At 40.5% G+C, this 22,138-nt stretch overlaps 1 protein-coding gene across 21 annotated transcripts in view; it reads right to left on the bottom strand.

Moving 5' to 3' along the window:
* Nucleotides 1-22,138, bottom strand: part of NCOA2 (nuclear receptor coactivator 2) — a 304,156-nt gene that overhangs the window by 102,048 nt on the left and 179,970 nt on the right. For 20 of the 21 annotated variants that reach the window (XM_082721154.1, XM_082721168.1, XM_082721167.1 and 17 more), the window contains 2 exons: nt 7,367-7,471; nt 3,892-4,064 (listed from right to left, as the gene is read on the bottom strand). In XM_082721154.1, coding sequence (XP_082577280.1) covers nt 3,892-4,064; nt 7,367-7,452 — 259 coding nt within the window. In that variant the 5' untranslated portion in view covers nt 7,453-7,471. Of the gene's footprint in view, nt 1-3,891; nt 4,065-7,366; nt 7,472-8,852; nt 8,874-22,138 lie in introns of those variants that run through there. The other variant, XM_082721156.1, reaches the window with a different exon arrangement.

Here is a 22,138-nt window from a genome sequence, read left to right as displayed (position 1 = left end):
TAATTGTAAGTCTATGTAATTTTTTTAAGTCTGTATAATTTTCAACAATGGCTGTGCTCATCATTTGGCTTTAAAAATTCTTGAAACTGAAAAACTGGCTTTCATTGGTTGATATGAGTGATTCCAGCATACCACAGGACCTCACTTTCTTTTAAAATACTTTTTTTAATGTTATTTTCTATAGGGGAAATTCATAAGTACAAAGTAATCTGGGATCCCAATGTTCTCAAAATGGCACTGAAATCAAAACTGTGTCATTAGAGTAATCACAATGAGAAACCAGAATGGTCTTTTAGGTAGCCTGTTACTTTTCTTCTCTTTCTTTCTTTCTTTCTTTCTTTTTTTTTTTAAGGTTTTATTTATTTGAGAGCGAGGGATCACAAGCAGGGGTTAGGAGAAGGACAGGGGGAGAAGCAGACTCCCCACTGAGCAGGGATTCGCATGCCGGACTCTTATCACAGAACCCTGGAGCATGACCTGAGTGGAAGGCAGACGCTTAACCACCTGAGCCACCCAGGCACTCCTCAATTTTATTTTTTAAGAGCACAGGAATTACTAGGTATTTTCCACAGAAATTTTTATGGAAGTTTCCAGCTAAGGAGTGTGAAGTTGGACTAGTAATTCCAAATTAAATCATCTGTATTTTTCATACTAGTTATTCCTCTTCTGTGGAACAGAAGCAATATTAGCCTCCCCAATTACGAAAAAAGGTTATTCACTATTCATGAACTATTATCGTTAAGTTATAGGAGCCAGAAGTTTTAAACATTATCAGCATCGTCTCAAAACATCAACACCTCCATATCACAAACCTGGTGTAAGGGCCTGAGTCCACAGGATGTGTATCTGCTCCGCTGCCGCGGGGTCCACACAGTGCACGTGCTGTTGGGGGTCTGTGGTCTGTCAGGCATGGGTCTCATAACACGCTTACACAGGAGAAGGCTGACGTACTTCAACAGCTGGCAATTCTCCCACCAAAGTCCCATCATTTCGGTCACTTTAAAATACCCTTTCTCCTCTCTATTTACAAAGTGGATGGGAACTCAAGGGGCAGCTGATGACTGAGGAAAAGCCCGGCATGCCTGGCTCAGCTCCCTGAGATTCTGACACGGGCTGGCGCCTTCAATAAGAGCCCCCGGATTTCCTGAGGTGGATTCCACCCCCGCCCCCCACCCCAGGTGGATTCTTTAGTGGGTATCCTCAAGCAAACCAGCTGAACTGCTCTAGCACAATTAAGGTTTTACTCAATCTGAGACCTGCAACTGAAAAAATGAAGTTTGGAAACACTGGAAAGATGATGGCTGGACTTAATTTATACTGATTGAAAGGGGGATCTGTTGGGCAAGAAGAACGAGAGAGAAGGGCTTGGGTCTGACTTCTGTGCTGCTCTTGAACTTCAGCTGGCAGCGGAAGGGTCTGCAAAGGCTACGCAGAATTCTCTGGCCTCAGAACTGTACCTTCTTCCAACGACCCTACAGGAAAGGATATTCATAACCCACTTTCCCATGGTTTTTATCTCCCATTCTCCATCTGAAGTAAGAGCTCGCTGAAGACCCTAGCATAGGTAAGGGAAAGAAGGCTACTTTCTGCTTAGTGTGAAAAAGATATTTACTGAATATGGGGCACCTGGGTGGCTCAGTGGGTTAAAGCCGCTGCCTTCGGCTCAGGTCATGATCTCAGGGTCCTGGGATCAAGTCCCGCATCGGGCTCTCTGCTCAGCAGGGAGCCTGCTTCCCTTCCTCTCTCTCTGCCTGCCTCTCTGCTTACTTGTGATCTCTCTCTGTCAAATGAATAAATAAAATCTTTAAAAAAAAAAAAAGAAAGAAAAAGATATTTACTGAATACCTACCATGCCTTCACGCTGACATGTATTGGCTGAGTACATTTACATAGCTCATAATTTCAACAACCGCACAACCTCAATATTATGACTGCTAAATTCTGTATGAGGAAATGGGAGTTTGAGAGAGAGAAAATAATTTGCCCAGGTTCAAAGAGCTCGTAAGTGGCAGACCCAGGATTCATAGCTAGCTTCTGTCTGATTTGATTCTGAAGTCCTGCTGTTTTTAAAAAAACAATTTGTTACACAAAAAATACTTTTCAAATATTAGATTAGAACATGAAAGTGCATCTGTGTTTTTCATTTGGTTTTTAATTTCTGCTTCCCCTTTCAAAACCCATTACTCTGCAAATTAATAGGAACATTATAAGAATAAGACATGACAGGGTGTTTATTGCTGCTGCTTCTTGGGTGGTTGTGGTATGCAGCCTGATGATTAAACCTACAGTAAAAGTATGGCAGAGTCCCAGCATGGCACATCTTAACGTGTTTTATGGTTGCAAGGGGGAATTACCAAGGTTTTGCAAAACTTTTAAAACCTTGTGCAAGACCTCGATAGTAAAAAAATACACAAGTGTTTTAAAGTGCAAAAGCACTGCCTAACATGCAATGTTCACAAAATTGTATCATTCAAAATCTCTAGAAGCCTGAAGCAAGCAGCTTGCTTCTCCACCATAATCTCAGCAATGAGAGAAACAGCAATTTCCAAGTACTATGAAACTTTAACCAATTATTTCTCCTAAGAGCTGTAAGAATATTATTCTATTCTTTGCTGGTCTGCCCCCAAAATGGAGAAGATATAAAATGGAGATTAAACTGAGTTTTGATAACTGAGTTTTGGATCTCAAAGGGAAAAGAGGGAAGAAGAAAGAGATGAAGGGAGACCGAGGCAGGAACTGAGAGCAATAGAACTTTGGTGGCGAAACCAGGAAATAAAGACTGATTTTCAGAGTGGGCTTGTATTAGAACATGTGTTGTGTACCTTAGGCATGTATTTTTAAGTTCTTAGAAGGCAGAACTACATTTGTAACACTGTTTTATGTAAAACTTAGCTTAACAGTAAATGTATGAAAATGAAAAACGCTATTATGATGATATGCAAATAGGCAGCTAAGATTTGATAACAGATGGGAAGTTTTAGGTCATATACCTACACAAAGACATTATTTTTCTAAAATCTGTCTCTTTTGAATATCACATAAAAGGTAGATTAAAAAAAAAAATGAACTGAGAGGATGCATTCAAAAGCAGATTACAAGAGATCACAATCTCCCTCACCCCGAAGGAAAGAAAGCAGTGTGTGAATACTTTAAGAGCATACATTGGCCCTAAGCACCCAGAACACTGTTCGTACTTGTCTAATACTGATTTTTTTTTGACATCACTAAGTCCAATGTTTTTTAAAATATTATTTTCTTAAATTTTTTTTTCTTCAAAGAAGAGAGGCAGAAAATTATCTCAAAAAACAAAAACAAAAACAAAAAAACAAAACAAAACAAAACTCCAGGAAGAAAGCTGTCATGTTCTGTGTTTCAACTCACAAAAGAATTTTGACTAGAGGCTTGAGCCTTTCAAATCTCTTGTCATTCAGGATATGAAATTCTAATCTAGCGGCATGGCCAGTTGAGGCTGAGACTTAATCAAATATGCTGACTAGCTGAGACAGGAGGTGGCTCACTTCCTTACTTCTGGTTTCCATCTTTAGTTGGCTCCTCACTTGCAAATTATGACAGACCCTTGCTGTGCAGCAATGAAAATTCCAAGGTAGGGGAGGAGAATCAGTGGGCACCTAATTGAGTTTTACTAGATGAAAAGTTACATCACCCTGCCTCACCTCAGTCTCCTCTGTCTTTAGGGAATTGCTGAATTTTATATAAAGCCTATTTATAAACCCCTGCAAGTGATACTTGCATTCATCTGCACTGTGACATCATTTCCTCATCAATAATTTAAACATAAGAAATGGATTAAAGGGACTCTGAAGGGACTTCTCACATATGAAAAAACAGAACCTGGATAAACTCTCCAAAAGATTAATTCAGGCTTCTTACCTTGTTCTTTGATCTGACGAATTTGCTTCACAGTTTCTTTTAAGATTGCACATTTGTCAGGTTTGAAGTTAAAGTTGTCTATATCATTAAAATTTGCAAAAATCAGCTCTGCAAGTTCTTCGATGTACTTATTTTCCTGTTCACGATTACGTTTCTCAGTGCTCCTCTTGGGACTATTAAAAAAAAAAAAAAAACATAAGCATGTTAAACAAGTTCTAATATAAAAGTAGCAAACAAAAGTTACTAACCTAAACATGGAAGTACTTTGCAGAGGGAAAAAAAACCCTCAACTTGCCTTAAGTGTTACACGTGTTTTTTCTGAAATCAAACTCATCCCAGTACATGATCATAGATTTACTTGTGTGACTGTTTGCTCTATGTATATCATGTCTTCCACTGGACAGTAAGCTTCACAGTGACAAAGCTCAGGATGATTTGCTCATCACTGTGCTTAATACAACACTTGGCAGAGGCAGGCATCAAATTTATTGTTGAATACACAAAGGAAAAGTTTTAGAAAAGTAAGGCAGATTATGTTATAAAATTTTTAAAAATTTACTAGGGTTAGTAAAAGAAGAAAGGAAACCTAACCTCATTATAATGGGAATAAATACACTGTGGGGATTTTTGGTAAATCTCCGTAATTTCACAGACTTCCTTAGGATGTTGGTTATCAAACCAAACAATTATTTTTAGATAATGCAAAAAACCACAGTACAATCAGAAACAAAATGTGAAACTGACCTAGGGTATTTGTTAACTATCCAAGCTGAATGATGTACAAAATATATACAAATGGTCCAAGTTCAACTAAAATATTAAAAAATTAATGCAAGGGGGGCGCCTGGGTTGCTCAGTGGGTTAAGCCGCTGCCTTCGGCTCAGGTCGTGATCTCAGGGTCCTGGGATCAAGTTTCGCATCGGGCTCTCTGCTCTGCGGGGAGCCTGCTTTCCTCTCTCTCTCTCTCTCTCTCTCTCTCTCTGCCTGTCTACTTGTGATCTCTCTCTGTCAAATAAATAAATAAAATCTTAAAAAAAAATTAATGCAAGGGAGGGAAAAATAGAAATTGGCAAGATCTTCTCATTTCAGTTTGACAAAATAGCAAGTTCCCTTTGATAATAACAGCATACAGCTTGTTTTTTTGTTTTTGTTTTTTTTTTTTTGGTTTTTTAGTAGAGGGCCCACTAAATGCCATTCAAACTATACAATAAATAAGAAATGTAAGTTGGGGGTGCCTGGGTGGCTCAGTGGGTTAAGCCGCTGCCTTCGGCTCAGGTCATGATCTCAGGGTCCTGGGATGGGGTCCCGCATCGGGCTCTTTGCTCAGCAGAGAGCCTGCTTCCTCCTCTCTCTCTCTGCCTGCCTCTCTGCCTACTTGTGATCTCTGTCAAATAAATAAATAAAATCTTAAAAAAAAAAAAAAAAAGAAATGTAAGTTGCTTCGTGTAGCAGCTTTCTGTATTTTTAATATATATAATATCAATTGATAAGAATTTGTAGTCTGTAATACTTGCCTCCAAGTATCAGCTTTATTTTCACCAACTAATAAAGCTGAGATAGAAGACAATTTCTCCATTTCACAGTGGTTACACAACTTGTCCAAGATTACCCAGTGCGTTACTGGTAGAGACGGGACCAGAATTTGTTTTTTTGACATCTCATATTTATTCCTAGCTTCTCCTTCAGTAGGTACAGGGAATGGCTGGGATACCTGGAGGAGACAAGTTCCCCCCTGGACCCCTTAGCCCCCTTCAACTTCTCTTCAGCTCCCTCTCCCCATAAGATGGATGAACACATGACAAATAGGTGAGAAAGGGGAACTGTGGTACAAAGATCTGAGAGCGCTGGGGAGGGGGTCAGGAGGCTCCCCACCCCGCACCAGGGCACCAGGGTGCCAGGGCAGCGAGACACAGGAGAACTGCCTCCGTCAAAATGGTCTTCATTTTATCAAACTGCCTCCTTGAGTGGACTTCCGGGCATTAAAGGCAGTTTGCCAGACAGATGGCTGTGGACAGCCAGGAGGTAGAGGCCACATACTGCACCCGAGGGTTGGGGGCTGGGATGTGCTCAGCAGCAATTTAATAGACTTGTTCTGTTTGGCAGGAAAAGGGGAAAAGGGAACATAAAATATTTTTGCTCTTTCTCCCTCTCTTCCTGTCTTAATGACTTTTCCTAGTCCTCTGCCCTGTTCTTCTCCAGCTGATCTTTTGGCTATTTAAGAGAAGTTGCTGCTTTTACTGAACTTTTCATTCTATTTATTTATTTATTTATTTATTTTTAAAAGATTTTATTTATTTATTTGACAGAGATCACAAATAGGCAGAGAGGTGGGCATAGAGAGAGAGAGAGAGGAGGAAGCAGGCTCCCCGCTAAGCAGAGAGCCCGATGCGGGGCTCAATCCCAGGACCCCGGGATCACGACCTGAGCCAAAGGCAGAGGCTTTAACCCACTGAGCCACCCAGGTGCCCCTAGTGAACTTTTTACATCATTTACATGATTTAAGTAACCAAAAGATTGAAGTCTCTATTCTACCTTTGTTCCCTATTAGACTAGTTCTGATCCCCCCAAATGGGTTAACAACTCTTAAGTGTTTCTTCATTATCCTAAAAAAAAATGGTTTATACGAAGGGGTGGTTTATACAAAGGGTAGTACTCAATACTCCTGCTTCACAACTTATTTTTCTCTGTAACAATGTTCTTAAGAGATTCTTTTAATATCAATCCATTAAGCATCTTCACTCTTTTTCATTGCTGTATTGCATTCCAGATTATGGAGGTATCATAGCTGTTTAAATAGTTCCCTACAGACACTTAAGTTCTCCCTAATCTTCTGCAATTATTAAACAATGCTGTAATAAGTAACTTCAGTGTCTATCATTTTGCCAGTGTGAAAGCATACTCTGGGAAATTCCTAGAAGTGGATTGTAGTTCAAAGAGGATACACATTTATAATTTTACTAGACCATGCTAAATTACCCTGCATGGAGATCAGAGCAACTCACACTTCCATCTATAATATATGACATGGAACTTGCTTTAAATTACTTGTTTTACTCACTGAAGACCCACAATCTTTGTCACCAACTCAAAAAAATAAATAAAAATAAAACAGTGTAAAATTAACAGCAACTTCTGCTATGGGATCTTCTTATCTTTATCATGTCTTGTGATCTAACAGAAAAAATGTGGAAGACTCAAAATCATATAATAAGCCTGCTTTAACAGTCAAGTACACAGGTGACATCAGAAGCAGCATGAAGCTTTCGTCTTCTTGTAAAGAATAGTAAAATCTGCAACCAATCAGCATAACCAAAATGTAAGCCAAATAATACAGATTCAAGGTTTAACTGTTAAGGAGAAAAACCAAACACAGTATTTTGACCAGCGGGTAGGGTGGAAAGGGGGTGTCAAGTCAATGCTGCATGCATGTGACTTTCATGGGGAATATTGATTCCGTTTCTCTGCAAGTTCTAACCTGGGTCCAAGCTGGTCAGGACATTCCTTGCGCTTTCTTGTCTCTGCCCTGGATGGGTCAGAGGTGTTTTCTCCAATCCCACTCATCTTGAACACATATCAGCAACTAAAACAAGAAATGGGGAGAGGGGGAAGAGAGAGAACAGAGCTGATGATAAAGTGGCTGATCAATTTACCACCAATAAAAGAACTTCAATTTCAATCAGAAATTTGACCACAGTTACTAACACATTGTTTGGATTAATATGCACGTGTAACTCCTAAAGAAGAGGCTCTATTTTTTTTTTACCTTGTTTAAAAATTAAGTGTTCATCAAGGTTCACACTTCAGAAGCCAACAAACCTACCTCACTGGGCCCAGACTCTTTAAGCAGATGATGTATTTCAGCAGCACCATGAACTACAACCTGCTGGCCCCAGGTTTCTGCAGCCAGCCTTCGGTTTCAGGAGTGATCTTGCACCACGGGGAAACTACAGGTGTTGTAAGGGGCTCCTCCCAGTCTCTGTTTGGGGTTGACCAATGTGAAGTGTGTGCTGCAATAGCTCACCCACGCCAGCCAGCCCTGGGAAGAGGCAGTGCCCCACCACTAAGCTCAATGTTTCCAAATCCACCCAGGTAAAATGGACCCTGGCCCCATGCGAGGCTTCCAGAAGCAATGCTCCCCAAAGGGAGGAGGTAGCTGCTCCTGGTGGAGTCTCCCGTTCCCTCCACCCCTGCAGCAGCTGCCTCGCTGCTCCACCCTCGGTACTCTCTCTCCCCGGCAGCTCCAGCTCGCCTTCCTGAGCACACCTCCCCTCCGTGGTTTCCTCTCTCACATCCTGCTGCTCCTGATACCCTCCCTCGGCTAATTCTAGCTGCTATCACCAAAGGTCTTAAAATATCCTTAAAAAAAAAAATAAATAAATCAGGGAACACTACTGACCCTAATGAAGAAAGACAATTACTGGCTCCTGCTTGCTGGGTTCCTTCCAGTAAGAATATAAAAGGACATAAAGTAAGAGAATCAGTTGTGTTCACATCGGTCATCATTAATATAATCAAAATAATATTTAAATACGTAAAGATCAGGGTGACGGAGGTTTAAATTCTACGAGAACTAAACGAAAGAACTAACAAAGACACTGGGGGAATCATGTAATCGCTTCAGCACACGGTGCTTAATAACTGCTTAGCAAAAGAAAAAAAAAATGCAGCCTAAAAAGATGACGTCAGCATTTAAAAGTCTTTCTTAGAGTTCCCGTTCTCTGCAGCTTCCCCCTTCCTTCTGTCTCCCCAGGTCTAAAGTCACCTTCGCCCTCCTTTTGCTTTCTATAGTGGCTTTTCTTCCTTTCTAGACTGGAAAAACCGGTTGGAAGGGCAAGACAGTAGAACAGGTCAAGAACTTCAGAAAAAGGCCAGAGAGTAACAGGTTCAGGAAGAAAGGACAAAGAGGAAGGTGGGCTAAGAAAGCAGCACCCAAGACCAGTCACTGTAGCACTGACACATACCCATCAAACTGCCCAGCCTTCACTCTGCAAAATCTGCAACGCTCAGTCTCCCTACAAGCACTCCTTCTGGTCACAGCTCTGATCCAAGGGGGCTGAGGAATGAATTTTCTTGAGAGTCACATGGAAGCAGGATGAAGAAACACTGTATCAGTGAGGGAGGCTGCACCAACTGCACACTATATTCACCAGGTCACACAGGAGGGGACAATCTGAAAGCTAAGGCCTGAGCTTCCTGCCTTGGGAGCAATGTAGCCAAGTCCCAAGGTCCTGTACCGTGGGCACAGTTTGGGGCTGATAATAAGTATAATCTGTACTAAGTTATTTATTTAGCATTTACTATGCATCCAGCAATGGCTGGACACAATTTAATCATCAAAACAGACTATGATGGGCAACTGGGCAGAGCAGCTGTAGCCACGTAATCCGTGTCCCAGCTCTACCACTTGGTTAGCTGTGGGACCTTAAGAAGTTACCTCTTATGGCTTAATGACCTTTTCTGTTAAATGGGGATAATCATTAGCATCTCCAGCCCAGGGCAGTTGAGCAGCTTAGCAAATGGCAGAGCAGGGGTTATTTGTACACAGGGTTACACACTCCTACTTTTAACGAAGATGTTATGGCGAGGGTCTCCTCATCAAAGAGGCCATTCTTCCAGTAATCACATAAGCAAAGGTCAGGAGGGAGGAGCTGCAAGACACATGGTGTGTGTCTCCATGCTTGACTCTTTCGGCCCATCTCAGTGTCACTGTCATTGTCAATGTCACTCATTCACCCATTCATTCACTCATTCATTCAAAGACTGCCTGACTGCCAGTAAGTGTCAGGCTTCGAAGCATGCGGAGGAATGTTGTTCTCCAGAAGAAAACAAGGGAAGAGAAGAAATACATCTGTATATGGGAAAAATGGCAATAAGTAAACTTGGTAAAAGTATTCTGTAACAGGCGCACACCCCCATGTACTTTAAGGTCCAAGAAAGAAAAACACTGCTGGCTGGGCTAGGGAGGTACTGAACTGGCCTTGAGGAAGGCCTAGGCATTCTGATGGTGAGGAAGGGAGCCAGGGCATTGCAGGAGGTATAAAAGGACAATGGGTGAAGCAATAACCTCAACACCAAAACCCTTCTTGGATGATACTCATGAACATTCCTTTTCTCTATTTCTCTTGGAACCACAACTCTCATGGTTTCACTTATGAGCATGTAAGAGAAAACATTACCCATCCAATCTAAGTAAGCTTTTAACAAGTGACCTCCAGGATTTTCACTGTGAAAGGAGTGTTCTATAAATCATAAAAATTCAAGTAAATTTTTATCATCAAAATATAAAATATATAACAAAATGCCCTCTATAGCAGCTGTATGTATTAAGTCTGTTGATTAAAATGATTATTTGCCCCCCAACGAAGTATCACCATATATATTTAAAAATAGAGTACCATCAGAATGATCAGGAAAACTTTTCAAAAGATTATCTTACTTAAAGTCTGTACTTAGTTTTGGGATTTAACATTAGCTTCAGCCATCATCTATCTTAAATTTCCCAAAATATATATCCTAGTAATTGTAACGTTGCATGGAGGGACAGATCTGATATATTTCAACTGAGGGGCTAGAAGGAGACAAGGAGTAGAGCAAGGTGCTAACAATTTCTGGTCTAAGTATAGAAAACCATTTGAGCAGACCGTTTATATTTTACTTGAGTCTACTCAACACTTGCTCACAAACCACTCCACTTGCAACTTTAAAAGACGATTAATTTCCTCTTTAAGTAAGTTATTATGGGCTAAATTTTCTCTTTTATTATGTGATGGTACCTTAAACACATTTCCTCAAAAAAAAAAAAAGTTTTATGAACATGCTTACTTATTTTTTGATGTCTACCCCCTATGTATCTTCCTGAGGCTACGTATACCCAGTGCACACCACCAACCAACCTGTAAACCACCAAAGAAAAAAAAGGGGGTCCGTAGCAATTAGAGGCAGGTGGATGCACTCTGCCAGCCGAGGTCTCAGGCTGGGGATGTTCCCTCTGAAAATCTGCTCATCAACCAGGGGAAAAAAGATGAGCCTCTCAGGTGGGGAAGGAAGAAAAAAAAAAAAAAAAAAAAAAAGGAGAGGAAGGCAGGAAAGAGAAAAGGAAGGAAGGAAAGGAAGGAAGAACTAGGAAGAAAGGAAAGACAAGAAAGAAAGAAAGAAAAGGAAGGAAAGAACGAACAGAGGGAGAGAGGGAGAGAGAGAGAGAAAGAAAGGGAGAAAGAGAGCAAGTGAGAGAGCAAATTTTGGGCTGAAGCCTAGAAGGGAGGAGGGTGGCGGAGGTGCTGAGAGCCGACAAGCCGCAGGTCCTGGGCTCCTCCTTTTTGCCTGCCACAGGGCTGGAAGCAGATGAAATCCTGGAGCAGACGTGTGGATTTATGCTCTGGTCCTTAGGGGACGAACCAAATAAATAACAGTGAGCCTCATTAACGAGGTGCTCAAAGAGAAGAGTGGTGCTCTAATCTAGAGGACTCTGACTGATACTCTTCATGCCTTAGGTGAGGCTCTGCTGACAGCAAGCACCAGGATTTCACATGGGAACCTGCACTGGGGCTAGGTGAGTGAATTTTTTTCCCCACTCAAGTGACACAGCTACAAGAGAAAGAACGACAGCTTCAATACACAGATTTATGACCCCTAGTGTGCACTCAGGCATAGACAAATCAACTAAAATAAACTCTATGGATAGATGAGTCTTATTTATTTATTTATTTATTTAAATTATTTTTTTATTTATCTATCTATCCATCTATCTATGGGAGGGGCACCCAAACCAGCACAGGCAGGGGGAGCAGCAGGCAGAGGGAGAAGCAGGCTCTCTGCAGAGCAAGGAGCTTGACACTCGATTCCAGGACCCCAGGATCATAACCTGAGCAGAAGTCACTTAACTGACTGAGCCACCCCAGGGATCCCTGGATTGATGAGTTTTAAGGCATTTTTGTAGACCAAAGTCAAAAATCAATTCCCAACAGAAGGGTAAGAGAGAGAAATAGTGAAGGGCAGCAGTGAAGGTTTAGAAATCCTATTTTATTTTGTAAGTGGGCTAGATTAATAGTTTCTTAAAGTTTCCGCACGTTTCAACATTCCCATGAAATTAAAATTCTTGAGCATTTCACTCTCAGTTCTGAATTGGTTCAATGTAAATCACAACAACTGAAAATGACACAAGCCAACTCTTGGGTCGTATCTGATGGTAATTACAGTCATTGAGAACAAGCCAGTCTCTACCAGATGTGGGGGGTTGTGAAAGGACAAGTCTGGAAAAGGAGTTTCAATTTGTCCGTTCTTGTTAGCTACAACAAATAATCCCACACTCACTGTGACAGTCCCTCCTCCCTGACATCCTCTGATACCAACTTGTGTAAACTAGATGGTAAAGTGTTACAGTCACCAGAATCAAGACCTGCTTTGGTTTTTTTTTTTTAATTTGTTTGTTTTTTTAAGTAACGATATTCTGGGAGGGGTGAACAATGCCGGCTATATCCTCAGCATGAGGACAGAAAGCAAAACACAATGTTAAAGCCTCAACACAATCAAAACTGCACTCTTCACTCATGAAATTCATCAATATAACTTATCAGGTAACAAAGCTGCAGCTCACAATACTGCCTCATATCATTAAAGCTAGTTAATCATCCAGACTTCATGCGAACGATAATGTGCATTTTATCTTTTATCAGTACTGGCCATCTTCCAAACAAGGCCTGTAAAACTGTCAGATTTATTATATGTGGAACAAACTCAGTTAAAGAATAAGTAAGGATAACACTGTTGCTGAAATCCAAATAGTACTAAGTGATCAACATCAGATCTCTCTATTGCTGGTTCCAAGAAATATTTTTTAAAAGTTAGACCCTCTGAAATTCCTTACTTTGAGATGAAATTTATAATGAAATGACATACCAAGAGCTGTTGAAACAACTTCTCTCATTAATGCCTACAAGGGGAGGCGATGCCTGATAAATCATCTAGCTCTTGATTCGAGACCAGAAAGGCTCCAACAGCTTCCAAGGCCTTCCGGGTTCTTTCTGAATTCTCTTTACAAGAGCTACATGACATCGTTGTGTATTCCACAGTCTGATTCTTCATACTCTTTGTAAGACTAAGAAATACTCAATGCTGCCACTGTACCTGAAACTTCACTACCCCCCCCTTGATTTCTATTCTATTAAATTAGGAAAGGATAATCTTTTCAGAAGCCCACCTCAGCAGTGAAAGATGCATTCACTATTTCTTTATCACAAGTGAAAACATTTGCTCATTCTAAACTCGAAACGTTTTTTTCCCTTAAAGTATACTGTGTTCCGGGAGGGGTCCCTATTACTTTAGAAAGAACAATTTCTGCGCCAGTCTCTGATAAGTCAAAGAGAAAACATTATCTAGTGCTCAACTATGCCAAATGTGCTTCTGGATGCAGATGCCTGAGAAAGGCAGAAAGCAGAGAATGGCCAGACCTTGTAATAAGTCAGTAAACTGATACAGAGATTAAAAACACGGAGTTGACGGAGGAGGGGAAAGACCTCTTTGCAAAAGTGTCAAGTGGACAAAATCATCCAAAGCAAACATGGTTCTGGCAAGAACCCAACTCTTGGCAAGAATTAAATAAATATTCTCTGCAGTAAAGATACAGATTACGCAAGGATATACTGTTGCTTCATATAAATAAGCAAACAAAGGACCATTACACATGCAAATATAAATCTAACTGTGTAGATTTACTAACGGCAGGGATGAGAGCACACAGAAAAATCAGACTTTTTCTTTTCACTGGCAAAACAATTAATGCACTGAACACAGTGACAGAAGATACTATACAGTATTTCAAAAATAAACTGTAGCTCGTCAAAGGGTGTATTATTTTTCTCAGTGTCAGAACCCTTTTTAACTAGATCATAAGAACACTTTTAACTTCATCTTTACAAAACACGATATTGCTCCATGCTTTACATAGAACATTAATCTACCTCACATATTACAGCATGCAGCTAGAGAGTCAAACTCGTAAAACTGCACATTAATTCATATAGTGACAACAATGCGATTATTGTGAAGTTGTAGGAAACTCACTTCATATAAATACAGAATAGAAGGCATCTTACTTGGAAGCAAATTCTCTGTTTAACCTCACTAGTTCTAAGCAATTTACTATATGCCTTTTTTTTTTTTTTATTAACTGCAGTAAGCCAAATGCAAAGTACTATTATTAGGACATAATTTTTCAATAATAAAATACCAGCAGTTTCCAGCTGGAGACGGGACTAAGGAAAATAACATGGCCTGCAACTCTGTCCAGCTATTCCCCAAGTAAAATGGCTTCAGCACCTACCTTGTCTCATGCTGTTTCTTATTCCACGCCACAGTAGTACAGTGTATACACAAATGTTTAAGCTAAAAAAAGTCCTTCCTTTTCAATATGCTCTTAGATTTACTTTTGTATAATGGCCTTAAAGTGGTATATCAGACAGTAACTAGAAGACATATTCCATTTTCTGACTGAAAGCCAATAATACTCATGAATTTTTTAGCTGAAAGACACTTCAAGATGCCATTGGGAAGACTGGAATAAACACATTAGGCTGCAAACGGGCAGCCGCAGCTCTGTAACACATGCTGCAACAATCAAAGGCACAGTGACGTTCACGTTCACCGGGTACACAGATATTTTGCTGTAACATTTCCATCATCCACACAGCTCCTAGAGCAGGCAAACTCCTCTCTTGGAGCCCGAGCTGAGCAAAATCCCGTGCAGAATATGTGAACCGCAGAGAGCCATTCTAAACTATCATTACCAACAGGGGGAAAAATGTCTAGTATGACATCAGTGGCAGAAGATGGTTTTTACTTTCTGAATTCTCATAGGCTAAGTTCCTTAATATAGCTGGTCGCTGGGCTGCCTCTATCCCCAGCGACGTCAGCTGGCGCTAATATGGCCAGGAATAGCAAGGCGAGGTTCAGTGAGGCCTCGGAAGAGAAGACTCCACGAGAAGACTCAGGAAGGAGCTGGGTCCCTCGCACAATGTAGGCATGGCCCTCCCCTTCAAGCGCTGTGTACTCAGCCCCCAGTCAACATTCGAAGCCCCCAGCTTTTCCTTGAGGCTGAACATTCTGGAAAAAAGTCATCAAACCAACAACTACAATGCAGGGCTTGTGTTGGAGTTTCCTAACTTGTCCAGATTAAAATTCATTTATCTGTCTTTATTTGGAAACTGTCTTTAAAATTCTGAGATTAAAAAAAAAAGGTCTCAATTTATGAGAAAAACTTACAGAAATGGCAAGGGCAAGACCATCTGTTTCTATATAAAGAGTACTTTTATTATTCCAGTTGTAAAACATTCTTAAAATAAATAAATGAAAGTCCTCTCATAGTATAGCATGTTGCAGTTTCTGTGTGTGCTCACTAACATTCAGGAAACACTTACTATGAGGTTGAGCACTTGGCACACATCTTCTTGCTAAAAAATCCCCACTTTTATGTTTTTATACATGTGTCCACACACACTCTCTCTCTCACCTTGCAAATCACCTAAACTCTCTGACCTGTTTTCATGACTCATTTGCCCAAGTGATACAGATAATAAATGACAGGTCAGGAATCAAACTCAGGTATAATTGTAATAACTATCATTCACTGAGTACTTCCTAGCTTGGCAGGTGCCCACTATGGACTTCACATTTATGAATACTTCAATGCCGTAACCACCTAGGTTTAGCCCCATTTTACAGATGAGGAAATGGAGATACAGATAAAGCAACTTGACGAAGGCCACAGTTAGGAAGTTTTAGAGCTTATAAGTGAATCCAAACACTTCCTCATTTCTTAACCACTGCAATGTGAGTGCTGAGGTTCCTGTATTTTGATACTTTCACTAAAGAGAGAAACTAATATATATTATAGAAAGCAGTATATTTTAATTTGATCACCAGTGAATACATAATTTGAAAGTACTTTTGTTCTTGCTAAAAATCTAACGGTATTATTGCAAAATGCAAAACATTTTTTTCTACAAAGAACATTCATACTTTGGAATCATCTGTCTATCCACTCAGTACCTTATTAATGCCCCAGGTACCACTGTAGGCATTGGAAACAGGGCCATGAAAAAAAACAAAGTCCCTGTCCTCCTGAAGCTCACATTCTGGTGCAGAGAGGAAATCATGCCTCAGCTCACAAGCAATTACTCCCTGAAAGGAAATGAACTAGTATTGTTATTACTGAATTTATTATGAAGTTATTGAAATAACAAAACCAGTTAGAAATTTTCTGGGGCACACTAAGAAGGCTGAGTTTCATTCCAAACAGTAAAAACCTTCTTTTCCTAAAGAACTGAAGTAGTAATTGGTTGATTTTAAAAGTCACGTATCAAGAGCAATGATAAAAATGACACCTACCTTTAATCATTTTGTTTTGGCTTTAAACATAAACACCAGACTACCCCTCTCCACTGGAGTTTCGAACTGATATTAGTAAGGCACTGTCTACTCATTCTTTATCTAAAACACAGCTAGAAATTGTAGAGAATCTGATTTCTTAACAGTGCTTATGAGGTATATTTTTCTTATTTTTTCTATCTATTATAGTTGCGTTGCGTATACTTACTTGACAGTAATTTTTGTCCATTAGAGTTTTTCAAAGCATCCATCCTCGTTTTTATAGAAGCATGTGTGTCTTTTCAAACTCATACTAAGTTACATAATAGTTGATTAAATGATGAAACAGTGGCACAAGCCACTCTACATAAGAAGCCCGCTGGGTTGCAGTGCACTGCTGGGTATGGAGTGCTGCAGGCTCTCAGGGTGGATGTACAAAGGGGAGCACAGAGCATGTGACTGTTGTAGCCCATCAGTCCCAATGGAGGCTGATTAAGAAACTCAGAATTCATGCAAAGGTAACGCAACGGTGAGGTCATTCAGTCATTCAACACGTATTACTGAAGGGTGCCCCGCCATGGTTCTACATATTGGGGTCTACCACAATGAACAAGACAGACCAGTTCATTACCTTCTTACGTTCTAATGAGAAAGTGGAGAGGCAGGGCACCTGGGTGGGTTAAAGCTTTTGCCTTTGGCTCAGGTTATGATTCCAGGGTCCTGGGATCCAGCCCCACATCCGGCTCTCTGCTCAGCAGGGAGCCTGCTTTCTCCTCTCTCTCTGCCTGCCTCTCTGCCTACTTGTGATTTCTATCTGTCAAATAAACATATAAAATCTTAAAAAAAAAAAAAAAGTGGGGAGGGAAGAAATAGTAGAATAAATAAACATTTACTTTATCTGATACTGACTAGCACTTTAAAGAAAAGTAAGGTAGGGTTAGTGTAGAGCACAGTGTAGACTTTTAAATGGGTGGTCAGGAAAGTTCTCTTTTGACAGAGTGACTCTGGGCAAAGACCTTTCTGACAGACCTCTAAGATTCATAACACAATTTATTACGCAACCATGAAAAGCTGTGCAATGTACAGTGGCTCAGAGCACATCCTCTGCTGTTCACTCTGGTTTGGAATCCCGGGAATATTATGTATTAGTTAAGCTCTTTGAACTTTAATATCTTCATCTCCTCAAGAAAAAGAATAAAAGCCATCTTTTTTTTAAAAGGGTAAGTACTACTTTCTTGTGAAATTTATTCTTTAAAGATTTTATTTATGGGGCACCTGGGTGGCTCAGTGAGTTAAAGCCTCTGCTTTTGGCTCTGGTCATGATCCCAGGGTCCTGGGATCGAGCCCCATGTCAGGCTCTCTGCTCAGCGTCTGCCTGCCTCTCTGCCTATTTGTGATCATTGTCAAATAAATAAATAAAATTTAAAAAAAAAAGGTTTTATTTATTTATTTGTCAGAGAGAGAGCATAAGCAGGGAGAGCAGCAGGCAGAGGGAGAAGCAGACTTCCCGTTGAGCAGGGAGCCCGATATGGAACTCTATCCCAGCGCATGGGATCTCTATCCCAGCACACAGGATCATGACCTGAGCTGAAGGCAGACGCTTAACCGACTGAGCCACCCAGGCGCCCCAATACCCATCTTTTTAAGTTTGTTGAGAGCAAGAGCTGTTAAAAGGCATACAACAGTGACTTGTGCCTAGCAAGGGCTTAATCAATGTAAGCTATTATAAGTTGAATTTGATAGCATGTAAATGTTTATGAAATAATTTAAGCTGATGGTGAGACAAGATGGAGAAGATGATTAATTTATAGGGAAAAAATAGAAGAAAATTCATCATAATATTAGCAGTTAAATTGTTTTGATGGGTACTTTGGCTGTAATTTTCTCTTCTCCAAATTTCCTTTCATTAACACATCAGAATTCTATGAGTTAAAAAAAAAAAAAGGAGGAAAGAAGATAAAAGGGAAGAAGGGAGAGGGGAAGGTGAGGAAGGAAGGAGGAAGGTAAGGGAGAAAGAAGGGAAGACTTTGAACAGGGAGGGAGAAGGGAAAGGGGAAAAGGGAAAGGGGTAAGGGAAGGAACAGAAGGAAGGGAGGAAGAAGGGAAGAGGAGGAAAGAGAAACTTGGCTGTACTGCTGGTGGGGGGCTGGGCGGGACAAGCCAGAAAGAGATTTTTTAAATAATCAGTTCTCTGGAATGCGGATTACAAATGCACAAGTTCTTTACATGCATATTTTTGGAAAGAATATTGCATAAACTGAAGCAAGCCTCCCTTATAGTAAAAGAAAGACAAAGGCTGCCCCAAATCAATGAAGAAACCGACCTTCATTTAAATGAAATCTGACGTATAAATTACTTCCTTTGATAAAAGATATCCCACAACAGTTTCCAGACTACTAAAATGATCTTACAACCAACTTATGCTTCTCCAAATGTATTTCTATGTAAGAAAGATGGAAGCTCTTGGTCCTTTTGGGCTTATCACTTTTTTTCCTTAACTTCAGGAACTTTCTCGTATTTTCTCATATTCTCTCTCCTACTGATGTGATGCTCTTAGAGCAAGAAAAATACCCACATCATAAGAGCCTTCCAGCAAAGGTTACTAAATTGCTCTTCTTCCTCAGGAAAATCCTATCCCTTAAGCTCAGCTGAAAAACCATCCTCTTTATGAAGGCTTCCTGGATTCCAGCAGGAAAAATGAAAGACTCCCTTCTACTTTTCCCCCAGCTCAAGGTGCATAAAACTAAAACCACTTCTCTCTCTTGCATCATTAGTCACTTCCCTCTGGAGAGGGTCCAGAGCACTCTCCCGGCAGCAAGCTCAGCTGGCTACCTCCCACTAGCTACCTCCCACCGCAGTCTCTGGGTACCACAGATGAGACCTGGGATACTCATTCTTTCCTGCCTTTTCTCATTCTCACTCATTTTAACTCAGACTTTCTTGGGAGTTCTTTATCTCTAATCAAACAGGAAAACAAAACACGGGCAAAATTCGTCAGCACATCCCAGGGATAAAGTATTAGGAACCAAATTCAATGCTTGTGCTTAGAGGAAAAACTAGCACAGGGCGACAAGCCCCTTTGGCAGTTTAAAAAATGTTTCCTCACTAGTGTAAAACCTGTGTGAGAAGTCTCTCTGAAGTATTTTTTTTTTCTGTTCTATTTTCTCTGTTCTCTACCACTCTTCCACAAAAGTGGAAAATGAGCAAGGAGGAAAAACTTGGTTTGATGGGAGGCCGTCTGAATCATTTTCTCACCGTACCGATTCCTATAAACTTTCTTTCAGTCGCATCGTTACAATAACTCTGAACACTACTTGCTGTGAGGCAGCGGTTGCCATTAAAAATAGAAAAGGGCAGCTCCAGATTGACAGCCCCACCCCCCCATCCAATTTGGTTTTATAAAAATAAACCAAATTAAGCATTTTTACCTGCAAATAACATACCCACAGAATGATTTACTGAGAATTACTAGAATGTAGAAAGTTATTTATAAGAATCATTATTCTGAAAACATTTTTTAAATAAAGTTGGCATCTAAAAATATGAACCAAACACTATTTTTTTTTCCTCTCTCAAATGTTGGATCTCAGTAATTGCTGAAACTGACCATACTATAGTAGTTGACAGGAGATGTATGTTTTGGTTCAAGTTTCAAACTTGGGATACACAAACAGCTTTCAAAAATACAATCATATTGTTATTATTTTGACTATGTACAATAGAGTTCAATTCTCTGACCTCAGGATCTGAGGCCAGGGAGCCCTCAGGTTTTGAGGACTTTTGAGGAGGACAGAGTTGTCCTGGAGAGTTGTAAATGGAGGGTTTTCTCCCTTTAATAACTTCAGATGGAGAGTTAAGGTGTTCTGTAGAACTATAAATATAATTGGACTCAAGAATGGTAGCTCCTAATTACCTACTGGGTAGTTTATAGAATTCAGACCCAAATTAGCTTAAAGTGTGTTTCAAATAATAATCACTTAAAGGACTAAATAAATAGTCTAGAATAGACACTGGAAAGATTAAAACCAACTCCTATTAGAGAATGTAGTGCTCTCCACCTTTTTTTTTTTTTCATTAGTCCTACAATGTGCAAATAACTGTTTTATAGAACCTACACCTGTGGATAAAGATTTGTAAGACAGCTGCATCTTATTTAAACGTAACAGGCAAGCAATAAACTTGAAATGACACAAGAAATTAAGATAATTACTTGACACCTCAGAGACAGCTAACTATATCATATTCCTTTTATGTGGTCCAAAACCAAAAAAGGGTTAAGAATTCATGCTGAAACCCAAACCATGGCAGCAGTTGGGCTCGACGACATGGAGAAAATTCAGCTGGCTCTCAGTGCTATCACGACATACCACGTGTGTCTACATAACACAGGCATATGATTTCTTTAGTTTGGTGTTTTGTTTTAGGCCAATGTTTCAAAACCTAGAGCGATGACTGTTACTTAGGACAAAAACACATTTGGTCCTGAAGAAATAAGTTTCATATGAGATTAAGTTTGTAATTAATACAGGTAGGTCTCTTTTTGGTATTAAAAATATAGCCTAAATTATAGGGTTTTAATTTAAAAATCTATTTGCATTTCTTTCCTTCTGATGTTCAACTGTACTGATAATTACTGAGTAAGATGCTAAGGGCAAATTACTGTGTTCTACGGACACGGCAGTACAATTACTGAGTAAGAAACTCAACTTAGTCTCAAGAAATCAAGGATTTAGGAGAAAGAAACAAGAATGGAATTATCAGAATCCAGTATATATGAGAAATACAAAGTTCTACTACGGAGAAAATTGCTTCTTGTTGTGGGGAGCCGTGGTGAAGGTTTTATGAACACCTGAGCTGGGTTTGGAAGAGGGGGCACAATTTTCCAAAGTGAAGCTGGGGTGGGGAGCTGGGGCAGGAGATAGGAGCAGAGCGCCTGCTACAGCTAATGGAGAACAAGGCTGGGCCAGAGTTGTTTGTAACACACAGCACTAGGCCACTGGGGAGCCCCGATCTTTGTGTCCTCACCCACCCTCTCTCCCTCCCGGTCGGCTATCAGGCCCTGGAACTGTGGTCTGAAAGTGCCGCCCAAGAACGGTCACAAATGCACGGTCTGGCTCTAGCCCAGCCCGAGGGAAGGCAGCTATGCTCACCACTAGATCACCAACGCTGCAATAACCCAGCCTGAGGGAATGAGGACCTCTGGGGGTGGTCGGGGGAGGGGGGCAGCCAGCCCTCCACCAAGCCCCGCTGACAGTCGTTGGATGCTTGCTAAAGTTTACCACTGCCCTAAACTTCAGAGAGAGGGTTTCTTGCCCCATCAGTGACCTGAAATCCGACTAACTCAGAGTAATTATCTTCTTCCCTGAGGGAGAAGGAAAGGGTCAGATAAGGCAGAGTACATTTTATTCATTGGATTCATTTATTCACCAGATATTTAGTAAGTGCCTACTTTGTAGAGTCGGAGGACAAAAAACCTCAAATGCTAGAATGAGTAGTAGTTCCTGCTGATTTCATAAACTAGGGGCACAACGAAAAGTTCTGAGCCAGAGATGGTAAAGTCACAGCAATGCTAGAAAGACTGGCATGGTGGGAGCCTAAATGATATTTCTGGCAGTGGAGGGGGGAGGGGCTGAAGACTTACGAATAGGATACTGCTGCAGGCCACACAGTGTACAACTGCATTTATATGAACGCTTCAGAATTAGTAAATCCATAGAAACAGAAAGCAGATTAGTGGTTGCCAGGGGTTAAGAGGAAAGGGAAATGGGGGTGACTCCTAATTAGTACAGGGTTTCTTTTCAGGTTAATGAAAATGTTCTCAATCTAGATGGTGGTGGTTATGCAATTTGTGAATCAACTAAAAACCACTGAATTGTACACTACGAAG

The sequence above is a fragment of the Mustela nivalis genome (genome assembly GCF_964662115.1).
Source record: "Mustela nivalis genome assembly, chromosome: 2".
Taxonomy (NCBI): Eukaryota; Metazoa; Chordata; class Mammalia; order Carnivora; family Mustelidae; genus Mustela; species Mustela nivalis.
Note: the sequence above shows the minus strand (reverse complement) of the source record. Positions and strands in the feature narration are given on the sequence as shown.